This window comes from Nothoprocta perdicaria, unplaced genomic scaffold (genome assembly GCF_003342845.1).
Source record: "Nothoprocta perdicaria isolate Ctin4 unplaced genomic scaffold, notPer1 scaffold_72, whole genome shotgun sequence".
NCBI classification, from domain to species: Eukaryota; Metazoa; Chordata; class Aves; order Tinamiformes; family Tinamidae; genus Nothoprocta; species Nothoprocta perdicaria.
Window position 1 is genome coordinate 1,440,070 of NW_020455999.1, and position 17,436 is coordinate 1,457,505.

Here is a 17,436-nt window from a genome sequence, read left to right on the forward strand (position 1 = left end):
CTCCTGGTCCGCGTTCCCTCGTGCTTACCCCGTTGTGCTGTCCCCAGGAGGAATGACGAGGTTACGCACATTAAGATCCAGAACACGGGCGACTACTACGACTTGTACGGCGGGGAGAAGTTCGCCACGCTGGCAGAGCTGGTGCAGTACTACACGGAGCAGCAGGGCCTGCTCAGGGAGAAGAACAGCAACGTCATCGAGCTCAAATACCCTCTGAACTGCCAGRATCCCACCTCGGAAAGGTAAGCTCCAGCAGGGCTTCACTCCTTCCTTTTCTCCAGGACTTTCACTCCTGGGCAGGGTGACCATCCACATAGGGATTCTGTCCTCTGAGCTGCTTCGGACCCCACCACAGTACCCAGTTCTGCCCAAAGCAGTGTGTTTTCAGGTGATTTAACTTGTGTGATCCAGAAGCTGCACGTCTATGGGATGCTTTTCCTTATTTCTCTCCTTGGAGGCAAACAGAGGCTGGTTGGGAAACAGTGAGGCCACGCCACTGATAGTGGTGCAATGTCACCACGTGCTGACAAGCTTGCTGTAGCAGCTTGGAGCACAAGCAGCACAAGCCCCTGGGCCTACAAAGAGTCCCGAGCTGGAGCCTGTTACGTATGTGGCTTGGCTTTAAACGATGCTGAATGTATGCAAGTGATTTCTGTAGAAATTACTGGAAAAAACAAAAGTCTTTCTCCACCCCCTCTAAGCCTGTCACTGCTGTCTGTACCCGGGGGGACACCCTGTCTCTTGCAGGGTGTCCCTGTCTCTCCCTGTAAAACGCAGCTCACRTCAAGCTCGGGATGTCCCCCCAGCCCATTAGTGGTCTTTGTGTCACTCCTCCGCTCGTGACACTTCAGTGGCGCTTCTTCCCCCCCGTTCCTCCCCTGGGATTTGAGCCGCAGGAGCGGCAGGCAGCTGGCAATGCCGTGCAGGGACCCTGCTGAGCCTAACTTTAGCAGCCAGGATAAGTCCCGCTGCCCGAAATGGAGCGGAGAGGCTCCTTCCGAGCTGGCCCGTGGAGGGGCTGGGAAGTCCCAGTGGTTCACGTGTTCCTGCGCCATCAGGAGGGTTTCTCATCCCCGACCGCAGCGTGAACAGTGGACAAGAGCTGCTGGCACCAGCAGAAGCTCCGGAGAAGTGGAAAGCCCCTTGGCCTGGGTTTCCCCCTCTTCTCCCGCCAAGGAAAGTCGGGATTGGCGAGTCGGCTCCCTAAGGGCTGCACTTCCAGACCACACATCTAGCGGCACCGGGGAGAAGGGAGATGAAATAAGGGCCCAAGTCCGCTAAGTAAATGAAATGACGGAGGTTTCCGAATATAGCGGGATGTGTCAGAAGAGCTCCCGAGACCTGGGGCTCAGCAGCAGCCACCGTTAGCACATGTAGAGCTTGTCTGTCCTGCTCCCCGTAGCAGTAAAACTCAGGCCCGAGATCCTAAAGCCTTCCCACGCCTGCAGAAAGTGATTTTGTTCCTTAGAGGTCCTGCTTTGACCGTCTTTGAAAGGCCCCGTGTCACTGCCTGCTGTTCTATGAGTTTCACCCTCTTGCAGACGCTGCTGCGACGTTGCACGTGCCATTACCTTGTCTCTGCAATAACATCTGGAGCCCCTTTGAATTCTTGCTGGCTTGCCTGGTAAGCCGGGAGCCGGCATCTTCCGAAGGGCATCCTGCGGAGCATGGGGACTGAAAGCTCCAAGACCAAAAAAAAACCAAAACGAGGTTCCTGTTTTGCTCCACAATTATTATTTATACCTATGGAAGGCTGTTGCAATGTGGTGGATCATGAGGATCTTGTTCCTGCCTGTTCCTCTTCAACACTTTGCTGCTTGGGCTGCAGGACCTCCAGGAACATGAGGCCGTTCCTGAGCAGTACCAGGGGCTTCCAGGGAGGAAGGTGGTGCTGTAGCCACTGATCTAGCCTTATTTTGGGGGGAAAAGAAGAGGATTTCACAACAAAGGCCCCTTTGGGTTATGCCTTTCCCAGGAGAGCCTGCCAGGCTCTGTGCCAAGCATGCTGTCATCACCATCTGCAGGAGCTGCAGCTTATGGGCAGGGCTGGCGTGCTGGGGAGGCACCCTGCATGCAGCAGAAAATCTGTGTTTGCAGAAAAAGCAAATGCCCACGCTTGGTGCATTTCCAAGCTGACCTTGCTCTCCTTGCCTGCTCTCCAGGTGGTACCATGGGCATCTCACAGGCAAGGAAGCGGAGAAGCTCCTGACGGAGAAGGGAAAACCAGGTAGCTTCCTCGTGCGGGAGAGTCAGAGCAAACCGGGAGACTTTGTCTTGTCGGTGCTGACAAATGAGGACAAGACGGAGAGCGGGGATCGGAAGCCGCATGTGACCCACGTGATGATCCACTACCAGGTGGGACATGTGCCCTCCTTGCTCCTCCATGACTGGAGCTCCTGGGTGCTCCAGCTGGGAATTGCACGCTGAGTCTTGCTGTGTTTCCGTGGTTCTCCCTTGCAGCCAGACGGGAAGTACGACGTGGGAGGAGGAGAGAGGTTCGACACGCTCACAGACCTGGTGGAGCACTACAAGAAAAACCCCATGGTGGAGAAATCTGGAGCTGTGGTTCATCTGAAGCAGGTAACAGCTGCTGTAGCAGAAAGTTGTGGTTTGGGGATTACACTCCTGCAGGAACCCACACATCCATCCCTGTTTGTTGGGGAATTCCTGCCTCCAGGACCTCTCATTGGTTGTTTATTGGGCTTGTCCAGTTCTCCAGTTCTCTGTTGGGCATTTATTGGGCTTGTCCAGTTCACAGTTGGCAGCAAAATCCCTGGTTCAACATTCAGGGCCTCAGAGATGGACCCAACTCCAGCCAACACTCCCGGGGACTCAAGACTTTAATTTTCCAGGGGAAAGCTCCCCTTGCACCAGTGACAGTGACTTCTGTCTCCTGTCTTGCAGCCATTCAACGCGACGCGCATTAACGCAGCCAATATTGAGAACAGAGTGAAGGAGCTGAACAAAATGGCAGATCACAGCGAGAAGGCCAAGCAGGGGTTCTGGGAAGAGTTTGAGGTACGGAATGCTGCTGAGCCCCATCCTAGGAGAGCAGCTGCCATTATCTTCATGGGAGCATCACGGTTTTCCAGTCTGTAGACCTCCTCCCTGCCTTCTTTCCTTCTTCCTTCCTTCTTTCCTTATTTTTTCTCTTTCACTGAATTATTTCCCACTCTTTTTCTTTTTTTCATTGCTTTTTCTCATGTCTGAGGCAGTTTCTCCTTCCCCCRTGTGCTTTTTTGTTCCCTACAATACCCTATGCATGTTGTCCCCCCTTAATTTTTCCAGTAAGCTGCTTCCCCACTTCCTTTCTCCACTCTTCCCTGCATTATGAAGCCGAGCAGTTAGCTAAAAAAGCCTCTGCCTTTGGCTCTGAGTCGCCTTGTGTGCTCAGAACCGTTTGTTCCTGTGTGCTCTGCTCCAACAGATGCTCCAGCAGCAGGAGTGCAAGCTCCTCTACCCCAGGAAGGAGGGACAACGGCCAGAGAACAAGGCAAAAAATCGCTACAAGAACATCCTTCCCTGTAAGGAACGCTGGTTTTTGTTGTCATTGCTTTGTTTTCCTCCACTGCATTTCCTGCAGCTTCCTCTGGGTAAACCTGCAGATCTTTCTGCTCTTATCTGAGTGGGAAAAATGTTGGCAAGGTCCTGTTGGAGCACTCCAGTTAATTAATGGAGTTAATTCTCCATCTCCCTTTTATCCTTGTCCTTCCCTTTTGCCTAGGAAACCAGTAAATTACTCTCTACTTTGTGAGTCCAAACGTGCTTTAAAGCTCAAGTTTAGTTAAAAAGTCATATGGAGCAAGAGCTTCCAAAGACGACACYGAGGAACTTAAGCTGAGCTTGGTCCGGAATACTATTTATCACTAGACTTTCCATCCTAATTACTAGATTACAGCATCCTTGTGAGCCRGGCAGTGTGGGTATTGCCAGGTGTCATTATGGAAGTATCGCGTTCCCTCTTTTGCAATAGCCACCCATGCCATGGCAGGGTAAGAGCCTTGCTGGGAGCCACSACCACCACCGCCGCGGTGGCCTCAGCAAAGCCCAGCCTTGCTCCTGGGCACCGCCGTGCCCCTGTGCTCACTGCGGGCTCTCGTCTCGCTCAGTTGACACCACGCGGGTGGCGCTCCGAGACGTCGATGAGAGCGTGCCTGGCTCCGACTACATCAACGCCAACTACATCAAGGTACTTGGGAGAGGGGAGGTGGCATCTCAGRGTGCCTGCAGCCCAGTTCAGTGTGGTTTTTGCGGAGATTGTAATGATAGTGCAATTCTGAAGGGATCGGCCTGCTAGGAACCATTGGGTCCAGGTCAAGCGGTTGATTTTTCTTCTGTTGTGTCCCAAGGAATTTCCTAATTTCATCTATTTTGCCTTGACCTAGGAATTTACCTCGGTCCCTCCTTTCTTGTTCAGGCAGTCCTAGGGGATAGACCCAGGCTCTCTGTTATTGCTCATTAGCTCTAAGGTCAATTATAATCATCGTCTTCAAGCTAAGAGCAGCTTGAAGCTGAATTTCTAGCACTGTTGCTCTCCCCTTTGGGAAACCTTCAGGGTGAGAGCTTGTTATAAAGGTCTTTCTTTGGATTATTGACTTTTTTTTCCCCCTCTCCTTTGCTCCTCAGGGCATCCCTGAAGACGGGAGGAACTCAGAGCACTGCAAGGTCTATATAGCCACCCAGGGCTGCCTGCAGACAACAGTGAATGACTTCTGGGCCATGGTGTATCAGGAGAACAGCCACGTCATCGTCATGACCACCAAAGAAGTGGAGCGGGGCAGGGTGAGCACTCGTCGGGCACAGTCCCCAGGCACGTCACCTGCTCCTTGCACTCACCCCTTAGACTGCACACAAGGACTAGTTCCCCAGGATTCAAAATGGAACGTTTTGAAGCAGCAGCTGCTGCATGCACCAAACGACGTTGCTACTAAGGGTTCATATTAGCATGTGAAACAGAATCAGTGATGAAATTAATCCTGGGCAGTCAGGCTAGGTCTGTTATCCTGCCTGGATAATGGCWGTGGCAAAGCGATGTCTTGTATGAGGCTTGGGCTAGCTGGAGCTTTCATCCTTCGTAGTAGAATGGTCCTTTCCAGGGCAGCCCCAGGTGCGAGGAACTGCTTTAAACCTTTAAGCAGGGGGTCGGCACCATGCAGCAGACCCCCATGTTGACCAGGCTGTGCCCTGTCCCTGCAGAACAAGTGTTTCCGCTACTGGCCGGACAAGAGCAGCACCAAGGAGTACGGGTGCATCTGCGTGCGCAACGCGGGCGAGCGCGAGGCGCAGGGCTACTACCTGCGCGAGCTGGAGATCGCGCGCACCGACCGGGTGAGTGCTGGGCTGCCAGGCGCCCAGCGGGCACCGCGATGGGCAGGGAGCTGTGCCTGCTCTTGCTTGGTGGTCCCCTTGCTTGGGCGCTGTCCTATTTTGCACCAGCTTGGTTAATTAGGAGGGAAGGTGCAACCTGTTGGTCTTCTGATTGAACGACGGGCTTCTGCTTCCCGCAGGACGAGTGTCCCCGGCTGGTGAAGCATTACCAGTACTTCAGCTGGCCCGACCACGGCGTGCCCAACGAGCCAGGAGGCGTCTTGAGCTTTCTGGATCAGGTGAATCGAGCGCAGCGAAGCATCCCCGACACGGGGCCCATCATAGTGCACTGCAGGTAGGAACCAGTGGCAGCTGTGATCAAGCCTGCTAGACCCTGATCTGCTAGACCCTAATCTGCTAGGCCCTGGTCTACCAGATCCTGATCTACTAGACCCTACTAGCTCTCAGCTTTTGGCTCAGTTCATCCTTCAGCAGCCCTCCCAAGCCTGCCAGGCCTGACCAGGCTTGCAGGGCTGACCAGGCTGAACGTGGCAGCTGAGCTGCTCTGAGGAAACTCTCCTCCTCTAATGATTTTTTTCCCTCTTCTCTCTCCAGTGCCGGAATAGGACGCACAGGCACCATCATAGTAATAGATATTCTGGTGGATATTATACATAGGCAAGGTATGGCTCCCTGTTTAAGAGCTTTTTTTCTTTTTACAGCCTCATTCCCACTGCCCAGATCTCCCCCTTCCTTTCTCTCGAGCAGGTTTAGACTGCGACATCGACATCCCCAAGACCATCCAGATGGTCCGGCGGCAGCGTTCGGGCATGGTGCAGACAGAGGCGCAGTACAAGTTCGTTTACATGGCAGTTCAGCAGTACATCGAGGCCGAGCAGAAGAGGCTGGAAGAAGAGCAGGTGAGTCCTGCTCAACTTGGCTGGAAAAACCAAGGACCATTTCCAAGGACCATCTGAAACCTGCACCAAGGACCATTTCCATTTTCCTCCTACAACTCAACACTTTTCCCTCCGGGAAATAGATCCATGCTGACTGCTTCCCAGCTGACTTTTGGATCYGTCGTCTTCTCTCTCCACTTTGGGTAGACTTTCATTGCCTTTGCTTTCTCTTTCAGAGGAGCAAAAGGAAGGAGCGAGACTACTTGAATATTGGATATTCTCCTGTGGAAAAAGGCAGAGCCAAAGGGCAGCCCCCTTCGCCCAGAGCCCAGCCTGCGTAAGCTGAATGTCTTTGTACCAAAGCTGAGGATTTCCATGGCAGGGGAGGGAATGAACATAGTCCGAGTGTTTGCTGGACTATATCAGATGGGAAAGGCTAAAAATGACCCCACCGTGTTGTCAGAGATGGTACCAGCCTCTCCTGCTTGTGTTAGAATTTTTGCAGCAGYTTTTAGAGGGCAGCACCTTATGCAAGCTCCTTATACAAGTTCACCTGCTCCAAATGCTGCTTTTCCCCTCGGGGGAGCTCGGGAGCTGCGGTTGGGAAGCYGGGAGAGGGCAGCAGGAGGCAGGAATGGGGCTGCTCGGCTCCTGCTGCACCCTCTGGAGCGCMCACATCCTTGTGGGCACTGTGAGCTTCCCAACTCCCGCTGGTCCTAACCACCATAGAGGGCGAGAAAATCAGAACAGAGCAGTGTGGCTAGTCCTGTGTCTTCCTATCTACACGGCTGGGGAGGAAAAAAGAGCTTGTTTGGCCCATTCCCCCGGCCAGGCTCTGGGAGCGGATCCGGAGGAGCAAGGACGTTAATAACAAGGCTCTGTTTCTCGACAGGGTTGATGATGAGTCAGCTTCCGTGTACGAGAACCTGAACATCAAAAGCCCGAAGGTTTCGGGGATGAGTAACACGGGGCGATAAAGGAGCCGGAGGTGAGCTGTGCGGAGCCTGTACAGGTAGGAATGCTGCCCTCGATTAACCGGGAATGTTTACATGGCATTTACCCCTGGTGCTCTTCAGCTCGGTGTACATGGACCGTGGAGGCTCTGCCTGCATCGGGGAGGTCAGCTTTGCCATTTGGCAGAGCCTAAGGGCATGCGAGAAAAGGGGGAGAAAATGGTCTAGTGAGACCTCATTAAGAAAATCAGTTCATTTGAAAAATGCTACCATTTCTAGAGGAAAGATTGGGTTTTTTGGAGCATTGTGTTTCCAAGCTGTCACACTGAGACATGTACTACGTGTAGGAGAGACCCCATGTGTTGGGAATGTCTCAGCTCTGCCATGTCAATGCCCTTCCTATGGTTTTAACCATGCTCTCCTTCCTCCTTGTTTTGCAGTGCAGGATTTACAGTGTTTACATCCACCCTTTCCAAGTTCTGCCACTGTGGACAATATATAATTTTCCTGCCTATCTTGCCTTCTCCAAGCACCTTGGACTCAATGAGGAAGGAAGAAGCTGACTGCATCCGAATGAAATGGAGCCTATGCCTTAAGAACACGCCTCGCGCCAACGTAGTCGTGAGACAGAACTTACCCCGTCCTCCCCTGGTTTCCTGGGTTGATATTTATATGGAAGTGCCTCTGGACATTCATCGAGATTCAATTTTAATTTTTTTTTTTAATTTAAGATTCTTATTTTTTACATGGGATGGAAATGATTATTTGCTTAGGAGCGTTCCCAGGGTCGCCCGCTGAGGGTGAAGTGTCAGTCCACTTGAATGTTTCTTTAGGTCAATCATTTCTAAGCTAGGAGTATTTTTAGACTAAATCCTGGATAATTTTGCTGCCAGTGAAAGAAACAGAGAGTCTTGGCTGGGCCCAGCTATTGCACTTCTGATTCTTCTCCTTCTCCACGCTTTCTTTTGGCTGTACCAGCTCTAGCTTTCTATGCAACCTTTCCAAAGTGCCCAAGTGTGCAATAGTGTGCGTGTGTGCCCCAGAGATTGTTGGATTCATGGCAGGACTGAGCASATGTGGGTCTGAAAGCCCTTTTTGAAGGTGCCTGAGGAGCAGGAAAGCAGCTTGGGTTGTGTGCTGTGYGTAGCCGCCTCTAGCAAGTCCTGCACGCCCGGCTTCTGGGCTGAGCTGAAGTTTTTGAACTAGATCCCTCTACCTTTGGTAGGTTTGATCTCGCCTTGCTGCATGGCCTTTTCCCCCCCGCCCTGCAACTGTTTGACAAGACAAGCACTGGGGCTGCACAGGGGTCCTGTAGACACTCGTGATGTGACCAGTGCCATGAAGATGAGCGCCTCGCGGAGTGGAAACTTCCACTTCTGTTGGTAATTCTTGACTTCAGACCAGCAGCTTCCTGCTCTTCCAGCCTTCAGGCCTGCAGCCAACGTTGCCCAGGAGCGGCCTTTCTGCAGGATTTGTGGGTTTCGGGAAGGGGAACGTTGGGTCTGAGTTTTGGTGYCCAGAGCACGTGGGGGATCGTGTTAAAGTCCCTCGGGTCTCTGGCAGGCCATGGTAAGGGGCAATGGTGCCCACAGTGCTGAGCAGAAGGGATGCAACCAAAAGCACAACGAGGAACCTTGGCTGTATTTCCTGTCATTTGTCACAGGGACAGGAAACTGTTTATTTTTATTGCACTTTTAATAAATGTTAAATGTTCTGCAGGCTTTTTTCCTTTCTTTTCAAGTAGTTTGCTCATTGGGAAAGTGACAGGCAGAGAGCAGATGGGCATCCTGAATGTCTCCCGTCCCTAGACGGGGTTGTTCAAGGCCCTGCTTTCTTTTACCTTTTATCTTCCTTAGGCCTAAGCACAAGTGAGGGGTTCAGCTGCAGAATGGATAAAYTCCCAAGCTTTTGCAAGCACCAGAGTCACAAGAGAGAGTGCAGAAGCCAACCCCTTGWGTAGATGCTTTAATAGACTCCTAGGAACAGCCCCTGTGGCCCTTGATCCTTTCCAGATGCATCAGTTTTYATAAGGCTGTTGCACTGAAGATGCAGAGAAACTTATTTGCCTCCCTCCTGCCCTTAAATCCCACCAGCGGGAGCTGAAAGGGTGGCCAAGATGTGGCTAGCAAAGAGCTTCAGCTYTTCTAGAGCCAATTTGCTGGGTTTAGCCTCAAATGTACCTGCCGTGAAAGGGAAGAGCTTTCTCTGCCTCAGGCCCTGGCGAGTCCCTTGTGCCAAGAACCCCCTTCAGCCGGTGCTGGGAAGATATTCTGGGTGGGAACATTTTTTTGCAAATGTTTTGCATAGCCAAATTTGCTGGAAAGGGAGTGACGCTGGAATTGCTTTTCAGCCAGCTGGAAGAAGTGAAAATGGGCAGTTTTTGTGGCTTCTCATTTTTTCASGTCAAATGAGGTAATTGCAGGGGAAAGTTGCACCTGGCCCAGCAGAGCTCGGGTGATAGTAAATATGAACTACCCGGACAGAGATCTTCACTTGTGAAGGTTTATAGACATGCCAGGGCTGTAGCTGCTGTGGTCTAGGAGTGCAGCTGGACTCAGGACTCCTAAGGAAATGCCTCCGTTAGAAAGTAAGAGGGGAAACGTGAAGTAAATGCTACAAATTGACACTTTGCATTATATGAAACATAATTTAATAAATACAGGTATAGTACTTGCATACAATACTGTCTTACATCCTTGTGTTGGGATAAACAAGCTCTAGTAATTGTAAGCCTTCTTGTTCATGAAGACCTTGGTCCAATCACTGCTGGAAGGTCGCTGCATTAATAAAAATGATAGTGTAAGCAACTGGCCTGTGTCTTAATACTGACACCCGTTCAGGTCAGGAGGGGAAAGCTGTCAAAGGATGGAACTTGTGTCATTCTGGCAATGGTTTCTCAGTGAGAAGTGTGGAGTTCACTGATTAAATAACACTAGGACCTTGGGGGAGGTTGCTGGGGCTGGGTCAGGTGCACCTGCGTTTTCAAAAGGAATTTGCTTCCCCTTTCTGGGCAAGGGGTGAGYGCTCACACGTTGCCTTAGGGAAGAAACGGCAGCCGGGCCCAGCGTTTCAGCAGTGCCTGGATGGTGGCAGCAATAACGTCTACATTTCAACAGCGGCTGGCAGCGTTCGACACCACCGGCCCTGAATAACCCAATTGAAATGTTTCAAGTCCGTGGAATAAGGTTGGTTTTTATCAGCCTGGGTTTTTATCAGCCCGGTTTTTACACCGCCTGGGTGTGGATTTACCCTCCCCAMCCCAGCTCTTCGGAATGAGCGTGTGGATCCACCAAGGTGCAAGCACAGCCCTTTATGTCCCTGGGCGTCCAGCCCAGGCGGGAGGACACCCGTGGGACACCTCTAGGACTCCTAGCAGTCCTATAAAGCCCAAGCGTGGCTTTGCAAGGCTCTGGTATCCCTGAGGTGGCGGGAGGGAGGCAACAGCTCTGCTGCAGCGCTGCTACTGGAAGGGTGGATGCGTCACGGGGGCTGCTGCTGTGGTGTGTTTAGGGGGGAGATACTCCGGCCTGCTCATTGCAACAGTTCTCGTGAAGCAGCGGAGGTTCCCGGTCTTCAGGGCGCACTGCACCGGCCACAGAATGATGCAGAAGAGGATGATGATGAGCGCYGAGAGGAGGAGGATGCGCTTCCAGTCGTCGCACATGTCGCAGCGGGACAGCCTCCCCGCTAGCCCTGCCGGAGGGGGCTCTGGATCTTCAGGCTTGCTCATGGCCACGTCGATGGAGATGCACGAGTCTGGGTTCTCAGGGTCTTCTGATGCCTGGCGGCAGCAGAGCTTGGTCCCCTCCATCCAAAGCACCTTCTCCTGCTGGAGTTCGGGGGGCAGCGTGGCCAGGAGCTCCTTGCTGGTCTTGAGGGCTGGAGCCCCTTCCAGAGGGATGCTGGTGAGCTGCCTGCAGAAGGGGCATGGAAGTTGGTCCTCAGCTTGGTTGGGGGGCAGCCCCGTGCTCAGGCGAGCCACGCACTCCAGGCAGAAAACGTGGGAGCACTGGAGCAGCTTGGGCGTCTTGAAGGTGTTGTCGTAGGTGTTGAAGCAGATGGAGCATTCGACGGGGGACGTTGGCTTGGGAGAAGTTGGRTTGGGAGAGCCGGGCTTGTCCGTTGGGGACCTTGCCTTCCTCTTGCTCTCTCCCGGGGACGTGATAACGATGGGGCTGATGGGGATGGGAATTTCGCTGGGAGACGCAGGGACGGGGCTGGTGGGAGAGTCCGGGGGGTTGGACTGCCATAGGCGCGTGAAGCAGGACATGACGGAGCCTGAGGAAATAAACAGAGCTCTGGGAAGCTCTGGAAGAGAAGAAAACCACAGCTTTAGCTTTCAATAAATGTGAGGGCATCCATCACCAGGCCTCGTTTAGAATTCTTTAAAAGGACTAAAGAGCAAGTTCACAGCTTCCATGTGTCCTGAGCCTGGGAGAGAGCCTGCCAGAGGAGACAGTGGCACGTGCAGCCTCTTTGAAGCTGCAGGGTGAAGGCCTTGCAAAGGAACAAGCAACCAGCAGAGATCCAGCCTCCAGCCAAAGCCTGCGCACCAGAACCACCCTGGCAGGACGGACACCTCCCTTGGGGCAGAAGAAATAACACAGCAACAACGTACCCCGGCTGGTGCTTCCCAACACTGGGGAAGGGAGAAGAGCAGAAGACTCCATGAGGTCAAGTAGGGACCTTGCTATGGCAGTCTTTTAGTCTGGGAAGTTCTCAGATATTATGGTGGCAGCATGAGCAAGGCCTAAGAGACAGATAACACTATTCAGTTGCGGAGGCAGAAGAGGAGTGAACCTCTCTCCTCTCTGTTGTGCTGAGACAGAGCTGTGTTTATTGAATCGTGGTGCTGTGGGCTGCCTCATACCCCAGGAGGACACAAGGAAGGTGAGGAAGCACTAGGATCTTGCGGGATTTGGTCCATCCTCTGCCCGCCTCTACACACAAGGAGGGCAAGAAGCATCTCCACCTTGTCACCATGACACAGCAAGAAAAGCACCRCTGGAGGAAACGGCCTTGGGAACCAGAGCGGGGGGAATTCCTCACCGCTTCCTTGTTGCTCTGGTTTCTGTAAGGAAGCAAAAAAACTCTCCCTTGTCCTCAGCCCTGGCAGAGCAGCCCAAGCTTTGCACGGTGCTGCCAGGGGCTTTYTGCTTCGCGAAGGCTGGAGCCGCGCAGCTCAAAGCTGCTGCTTGCARGACAGCAGCTCCAGCAGCTCCGCCTGTAACTGAGCTGCTCCGACCGTTGCAGCACTCGCAGCAGCCATCCTGGCTGCTCAGACATTGAGCATTTAGTTTTCTGAGCTAAAAATAAGCGTTTAGCTGGAAGAAGTCCCCGGCGGTGGCCAGGGTGCTGCACAGGGGAGCATTTCTTTAGGCTATGTCACTGAACTGGCTGGGCTTGATTCCTCGCTCTGGGAGATTCTCCAATGACAGGCCAGAAGCTCTGCGATTGCTGGTGTAATTACAGGTCGCCAGGCAGTCAGGGGCTCACCAGCATCGCCTAGAGTTTTCTAGAAAAAAATGCCTAATTCGGGGTCCCCAAAAGGCTCGATATTGTTCACATTGCTCAAAAGGGAAGTTTCTGCTACTTGGGAATGAAGTATTCTCCCCTTTCCCATCAGCTCGAGCATGGCCAGAGCTGAAATCCTCTCRAAGAGCTACACTGAGGAGACAAACCTTGCCCATCTGTCATTAAAATGACCACAACTTGCCTCTCGGTTTAACTACCGACTCCTTTTTCTTCTCTCATTGTAAATGGAGATTCTTTTGGGAAGCCTCTCCTCAAGCTGCTGCCTCAGTTCTCCTCAGCGTGCTGCCATATGGTTTTATTTTTAATACAGAACAACATCTTCTCTCGGGCAGACCTTCCCACTCTCATTGCACTTCCATAGAACCTGCACTCAGTTTCCTCCCTGACGATCCAGGTTTTCCAGAAACATCGGGAACATCAGTAAACAACAAGGGATATGCATTAGCTCAGATTCAAAACTACATGCTTATTTAACCCTGCTAGATGTTATATTAAATAGTTTCACTTCCATGCAGGTTCTAGAAGTTGCTTCCACCACATAAAATCAAAGAAAACACACACTGTTAAGGCAGYGTCCAACAATATTCTGTGCTATAATTCCTTAATGGTATCTTTAATTCAGAGCASCCGAATAGCCAGCAAGTTAAGAGGTGCATAGCAGATTAAAGTCTACAAATACCTGCTCAGAGTGAAGTTTAGAAGGAGAAAAGCATGTTCTGGGCTCTTGATTTTTACCCCTGAAGACTCTTCTCTCCAGAGGACAGTCAAGCTCAGGCTCCTTTGTATTTACAAGCCTTCTTCTGGCATCCAGGCTCCCCAGCAGCTTTCCGACTTGTTTCCAAGCCCAGTAGGTCCAGCAAGAGCAGCAGCCTCTAAAAGCTCCCCGTGTAAAAGTGGCCCTGCCACTGTAATTCCAGTATCTTTTATACCTTCCTGGCTAGAGGTGACTTACCTGCCCCACCAGTCTTTCCCAATTACCACTGAATCATTCATTGGCTGCAAGTGCATTTCCACTCCGGGCCGGTTTCTATGACAAACAGGGCAGGCTGGAATGCTATTGATAAGGAATAGTACTACGGAAAACACACGCTTGTGCTGCACGTTGTATGAACAACCCTGGGAAATGTTTATTTATTCATTTTCTTGGGACCGGGCAATGCCTTCTGCTTTCTAGTAAATTCTTACAGCTCTTTACCCGTTTTCCAACTATTTCAGCTTATTCTTTAAAAGCTAGTCCAGATTTAAATGCTGTGTAAATGTACTGAGCGTGTTTGCACAGGGCAAGAGACGTTTGAAAGCTGCTTATAAATCAGCTGAACCACTCTGTACAATCTTGTGGCTGCTTCAAGATCCTATAGTGTGGAATAACTCTGGGTGCATTGTYAAAGAGACGAAATTTCATTCTTGCAGCTGTTGGTAGTATTTGATATAGAAAAAAAAAACAGGATTCAAACTGTACCTTTCTAATGGTTCACAAGCATCGGACCACAGGCCACAAAAATGAAATAAAAACACATATGTGCACATGCAGGTAAGAAAACAGATGTGGGAGAACAACAGCAATGGACAAACATTCCAAATTTAGCCTAGTTTTTAACTGCTTGCAAATAAAAATACCCTTCATTGCTCCATTTCTCAGAAGAAGACATGGATGATTTGTGGACATTTTCAGGGCACTCTCAGGAAGCCCTTTCTTAATGAATTGCTGAGAAGTCTCACTATAGATGTGAGGAACCATGTCAGTGTTTTGGGACAGGGAAGTGTCTAAATCCCATAGACCTGAGTGCCAGTTGGATGCATCTTGCTTTGGCTGTTCAGTTTYAGGCAGCTGAAACCCCAAAGCAGGCTTTCTGGAATAAGAAAATGTGCTGAAAATAGCTACATTTTGAAACAGTTTTAGGAAGAAAAGTGGGTTTATCTGCTGCTTCCACAGCCAGAAGAATCCGTGCTAGAGTGTTGCTCCTCCAGCAAATTTAGGTGAGCACCAAGGGTTTCTCTGGAGCCCCAAAACATCAAGGGACAGTGCAGGTTAAAGGGAAACTTTCCCAGATCTGCAGGGCAGCTCCGGGGCTCTATCCATGCGCTGTGCACATATGGCAAGCCATACATTACACTGAGCATCCCACAGCAGCATATGGTTCTCCCCCCTCTATTTATACTGCTTTTCAGGCATCAGGAAGGATGGCAGCAAATGGTGCCTACAGCTGACAGAGCAGGATCTTTGAGGAGTGCATGTAAATGAAATTTTTAAAAGTCCTGCTCACTTAGTCACTCGCCTAAGTGCTAAACTGGGCTCCAAATTAACCATATTTCGGTAACAGAGCTGGTTTGTAGCCACCACTGAGAAACAACAGCTTGGGTGCAGCGAGGATCCTCTTGTGGAGCACTCGGTGGAACGAGACTGACTCACACGTCGATAATCTTGCCCTCCTTCATCTTCTAAAGAAAACCCCATGCCCACGGTCAACCCTTTATGCATTGACAAGACCCTGCCTTGCCAGGGGAACTCGGGCTCTGCGAGGCAGGGGTGCGCAGAGACTTGCAGCCGCGCTGCAAGGAGGACCAGGGCTTTGCTGCAAGGAGGACCAGGACTTTGCTCCCAGGAGTAGGTGGGAACGGGCGTTATTTTTATCTTCTGCTCCGAGGAAGCCGGTGAGCGCGCCAGGAGCTGCAGCTGCTCCTGGGTGGCTCGCAGAGGACAGGCAGCGGCGAGCCGTGGGAGCACCAATTACCATGTTTGCACTTGGAGACGCAGGGGTAGGCAGCAGAAACAGATCATTAATGCTGCTATTCCCTCGAGTTTGCAAAACACATGCAAATAGAGYGCAGGGTAATAAAAACAGACCACGCTTCCCTCAGAGCTTTTGTTGTTGTTCCTCACTAAATAAAGACGGTTGAGAAGAAACACCCTGCAAAGGGCAGCGTGCTCACCCTGAGCCCTCCCTCAGCCCCTTTCTGGGCGTGCTACGTCTTGTTTATGTTTTGGCGACTGTTTATAGCTGCTTTCCTACTTTGTCAGGCTGCTGCCCAAGGGCCTGTGTGAAGCCCCAGGGCCTCCTTGCACCTTCCCGTCCTGCAAGAACCTCTGCAACACGTTGGGAGGACACGGGAAAGCAGTTGTGGCAGAACCAYRCAGTGATCCAGATGCTTGGACTCARAAACTCCYAGTACAAYGTGTTGTCCTCCCTTAGAAGAGACATCTCTGCTGGCTTCGTGGAGCTACACCTACTTTGCGGCAAAGAAGAAAGCTATGACTAAGACTAGATAAGCTTGTTTTAACCAGGCAAGAACAAACCCAACTCAGCCAAATGCCCCGGCACGGCACGGATCAGGAAGCCTGCACAGCATTCAGTGCTTCCCATGGGAGGAAGGTTGTGTCAACCGCATTCTCCACTGGCGCTTAAGTTCATACATCTGCTCCTAAGCTCCTGGAATCCAGGGAAAACACTCCTACTCTCCAGAGCTTCTGTGAATTTTGGCACAGGTCCACCTCTCCCACCTTCTTTCAGCTGTTAATCGGCTGGAAAAGAGACAGAGGGACAGAGTAGTGACTGAGTTTTCCTGCAAAAATATTCTCTGGCCTCCAGCTAACATCACTTTCTGATCCTACAGTGCTCCTCAGTCAGGAGCCCAGGTGCTCCAGAGTGGTAAACAGCATCATTAAGTGATGTTTCCCATGCTAGCTCATGGAGCTCTCTTATTTGCCCGGCTTCACGTGCAACTGGCTGCCTGACCAGGTGTTCACTCTAAAGTCTTCTCCTTGTTGCACCAGATTACTTAAATTCCAAAGTATGTATTATATAGTGCCAGGAAAGAGCCGTGGCACGGCACCAGAGAAGCTAGCTGGGAACCCACTGTGAGACGACTACGTTTGTCCCTCTCTAGATCTTTGTATCAGTCTCAAGACTCTTCTTTGGCATGGTGAGAGGCTTCTACTACTCATATTCATCAACATTTTTATCACAAATAAGTATTAGCAACATTTGCCTCATTTTACATTTGGGAGTTTTGGGAAGTGTCCAAAGCCCAACAATGAAAACATAGGACCAAAACACGTCCATTTAGGTAGTTCAATACCCATTTACGGAGAAACTGCTTCTGATAGATAGAACCACATGCTCTATGCCCCTTGAGCGACTCCCGTCCCAGGCCCATCCTCACAGAGCAGCTTCTGGGACCACAAGTCCCGGCAATTTTTCTCATTGACACTACGGATCTGCCTGGCAATAACTTTACACTGTTCCTCATTTCCTGTAGTGACCAGGAAAACACCATGATTAGATAATCATTACAAGGCAGAGATGCAACACAGCAATTTTCCAGATACTCTATAACTCAGGTGACTATTACCCTCCAGCCGCTCGAGGTGGGATGATTCAGCCACTCATGSCTAGATTCTCAAATAGCCGGAATAGCAGCCATTCCCTGGACATAAAATCAGGTCTTTTTCTTTGCCCATTATTTCTGAAGGAGTCAGTGGATCAAATCAACAGCCAAACTGCAGTTCTTGTGCCCAAGGACTGCACTGCCTGCTCTCTTGGATGCTGTAAGTGGTTTAAGAGCAACTGGATTTGGAACATAGTTTGCGTAAAGTCCATGGGAACCAAGTGACCCTCAAGCATGAACATGATGCTCTTCCCATRAAGTATCAAGAGAGCTGTTGCTGTTGCAAGCCCTAGGATAAGCGTGGAGAAGCCCAAAGGTGGCTACAGTCACAGCAACTCGCTGGTGAGAGAAACAGG

The 17,436-nt window shown here is 51.1% G+C and overlaps 2 protein-coding genes across 2 annotated transcripts in view; one reads left to right on the forward strand and one right to left on the reverse strand.

The window, feature by feature from the left end:
* The window catches only part of LOC112957413 (tyrosine-protein phosphatase non-receptor type 11-like), a 31,787-nt gene extending 22,638 nt beyond the window's left edge, over window positions 1-9,149 (forward strand). The window contains exons 3-16 of the mRNA XM_026051055.1: window positions 48-242; window positions 2,163-2,355; window positions 2,461-2,580; window positions 2,905-3,018; window positions 3,428-3,524; window positions 4,110-4,189; window positions 4,627-4,782; window positions 5,197-5,328; window positions 5,508-5,662; window positions 5,923-5,990; window positions 6,076-6,227; window positions 6,443-6,543; window positions 7,099-7,218; window positions 7,600-9,149. Coding sequence (XP_025906840.1) covers window positions 48-242; window positions 2,163-2,355; window positions 2,461-2,580; window positions 2,905-3,018; window positions 3,428-3,524; window positions 4,110-4,189; window positions 4,627-4,782; window positions 5,197-5,328; window positions 5,508-5,662; window positions 5,923-5,990; window positions 6,076-6,227; window positions 6,443-6,543; window positions 7,099-7,183 — 1,648 coding nt within the window. The 3' untranslated portion in view covers window positions 7,184-7,218; window positions 7,600-9,149. The remainder of the gene's footprint in view (window positions 1-47; window positions 243-2,162; window positions 2,356-2,460; window positions 2,581-2,904; window positions 3,019-3,427; window positions 3,525-4,109; window positions 4,190-4,626; window positions 4,783-5,196; window positions 5,329-5,507; window positions 5,663-5,922; window positions 5,991-6,075; window positions 6,228-6,442; window positions 6,544-7,098; window positions 7,219-7,599) is intronic.
* Window positions 9,150-10,088: 939 nt separating this feature from the next.
* Window positions 10,089-13,550, reverse strand: RNF223 (ring finger protein 223). Its single transcript, XM_026051056.1, has 3 exons — window positions 13,374-13,550; window positions 11,778-11,909; window positions 10,089-11,467 (listed from the first exon to the last, which is right to left on the reverse strand). Exons 2-3 carry the CDS (start codon window positions 11,827-11,829, stop codon window positions 10,620-10,622), a joined length of 900 nt encoding a protein of 299 aa, XP_025906841.1. The 5' UTR covers window positions 11,830-11,909; window positions 13,374-13,550; the 3' UTR covers window positions 10,089-10,619.
* Between the last annotated feature and the right edge of the window lie 3,886 nt (window positions 13,551-17,436).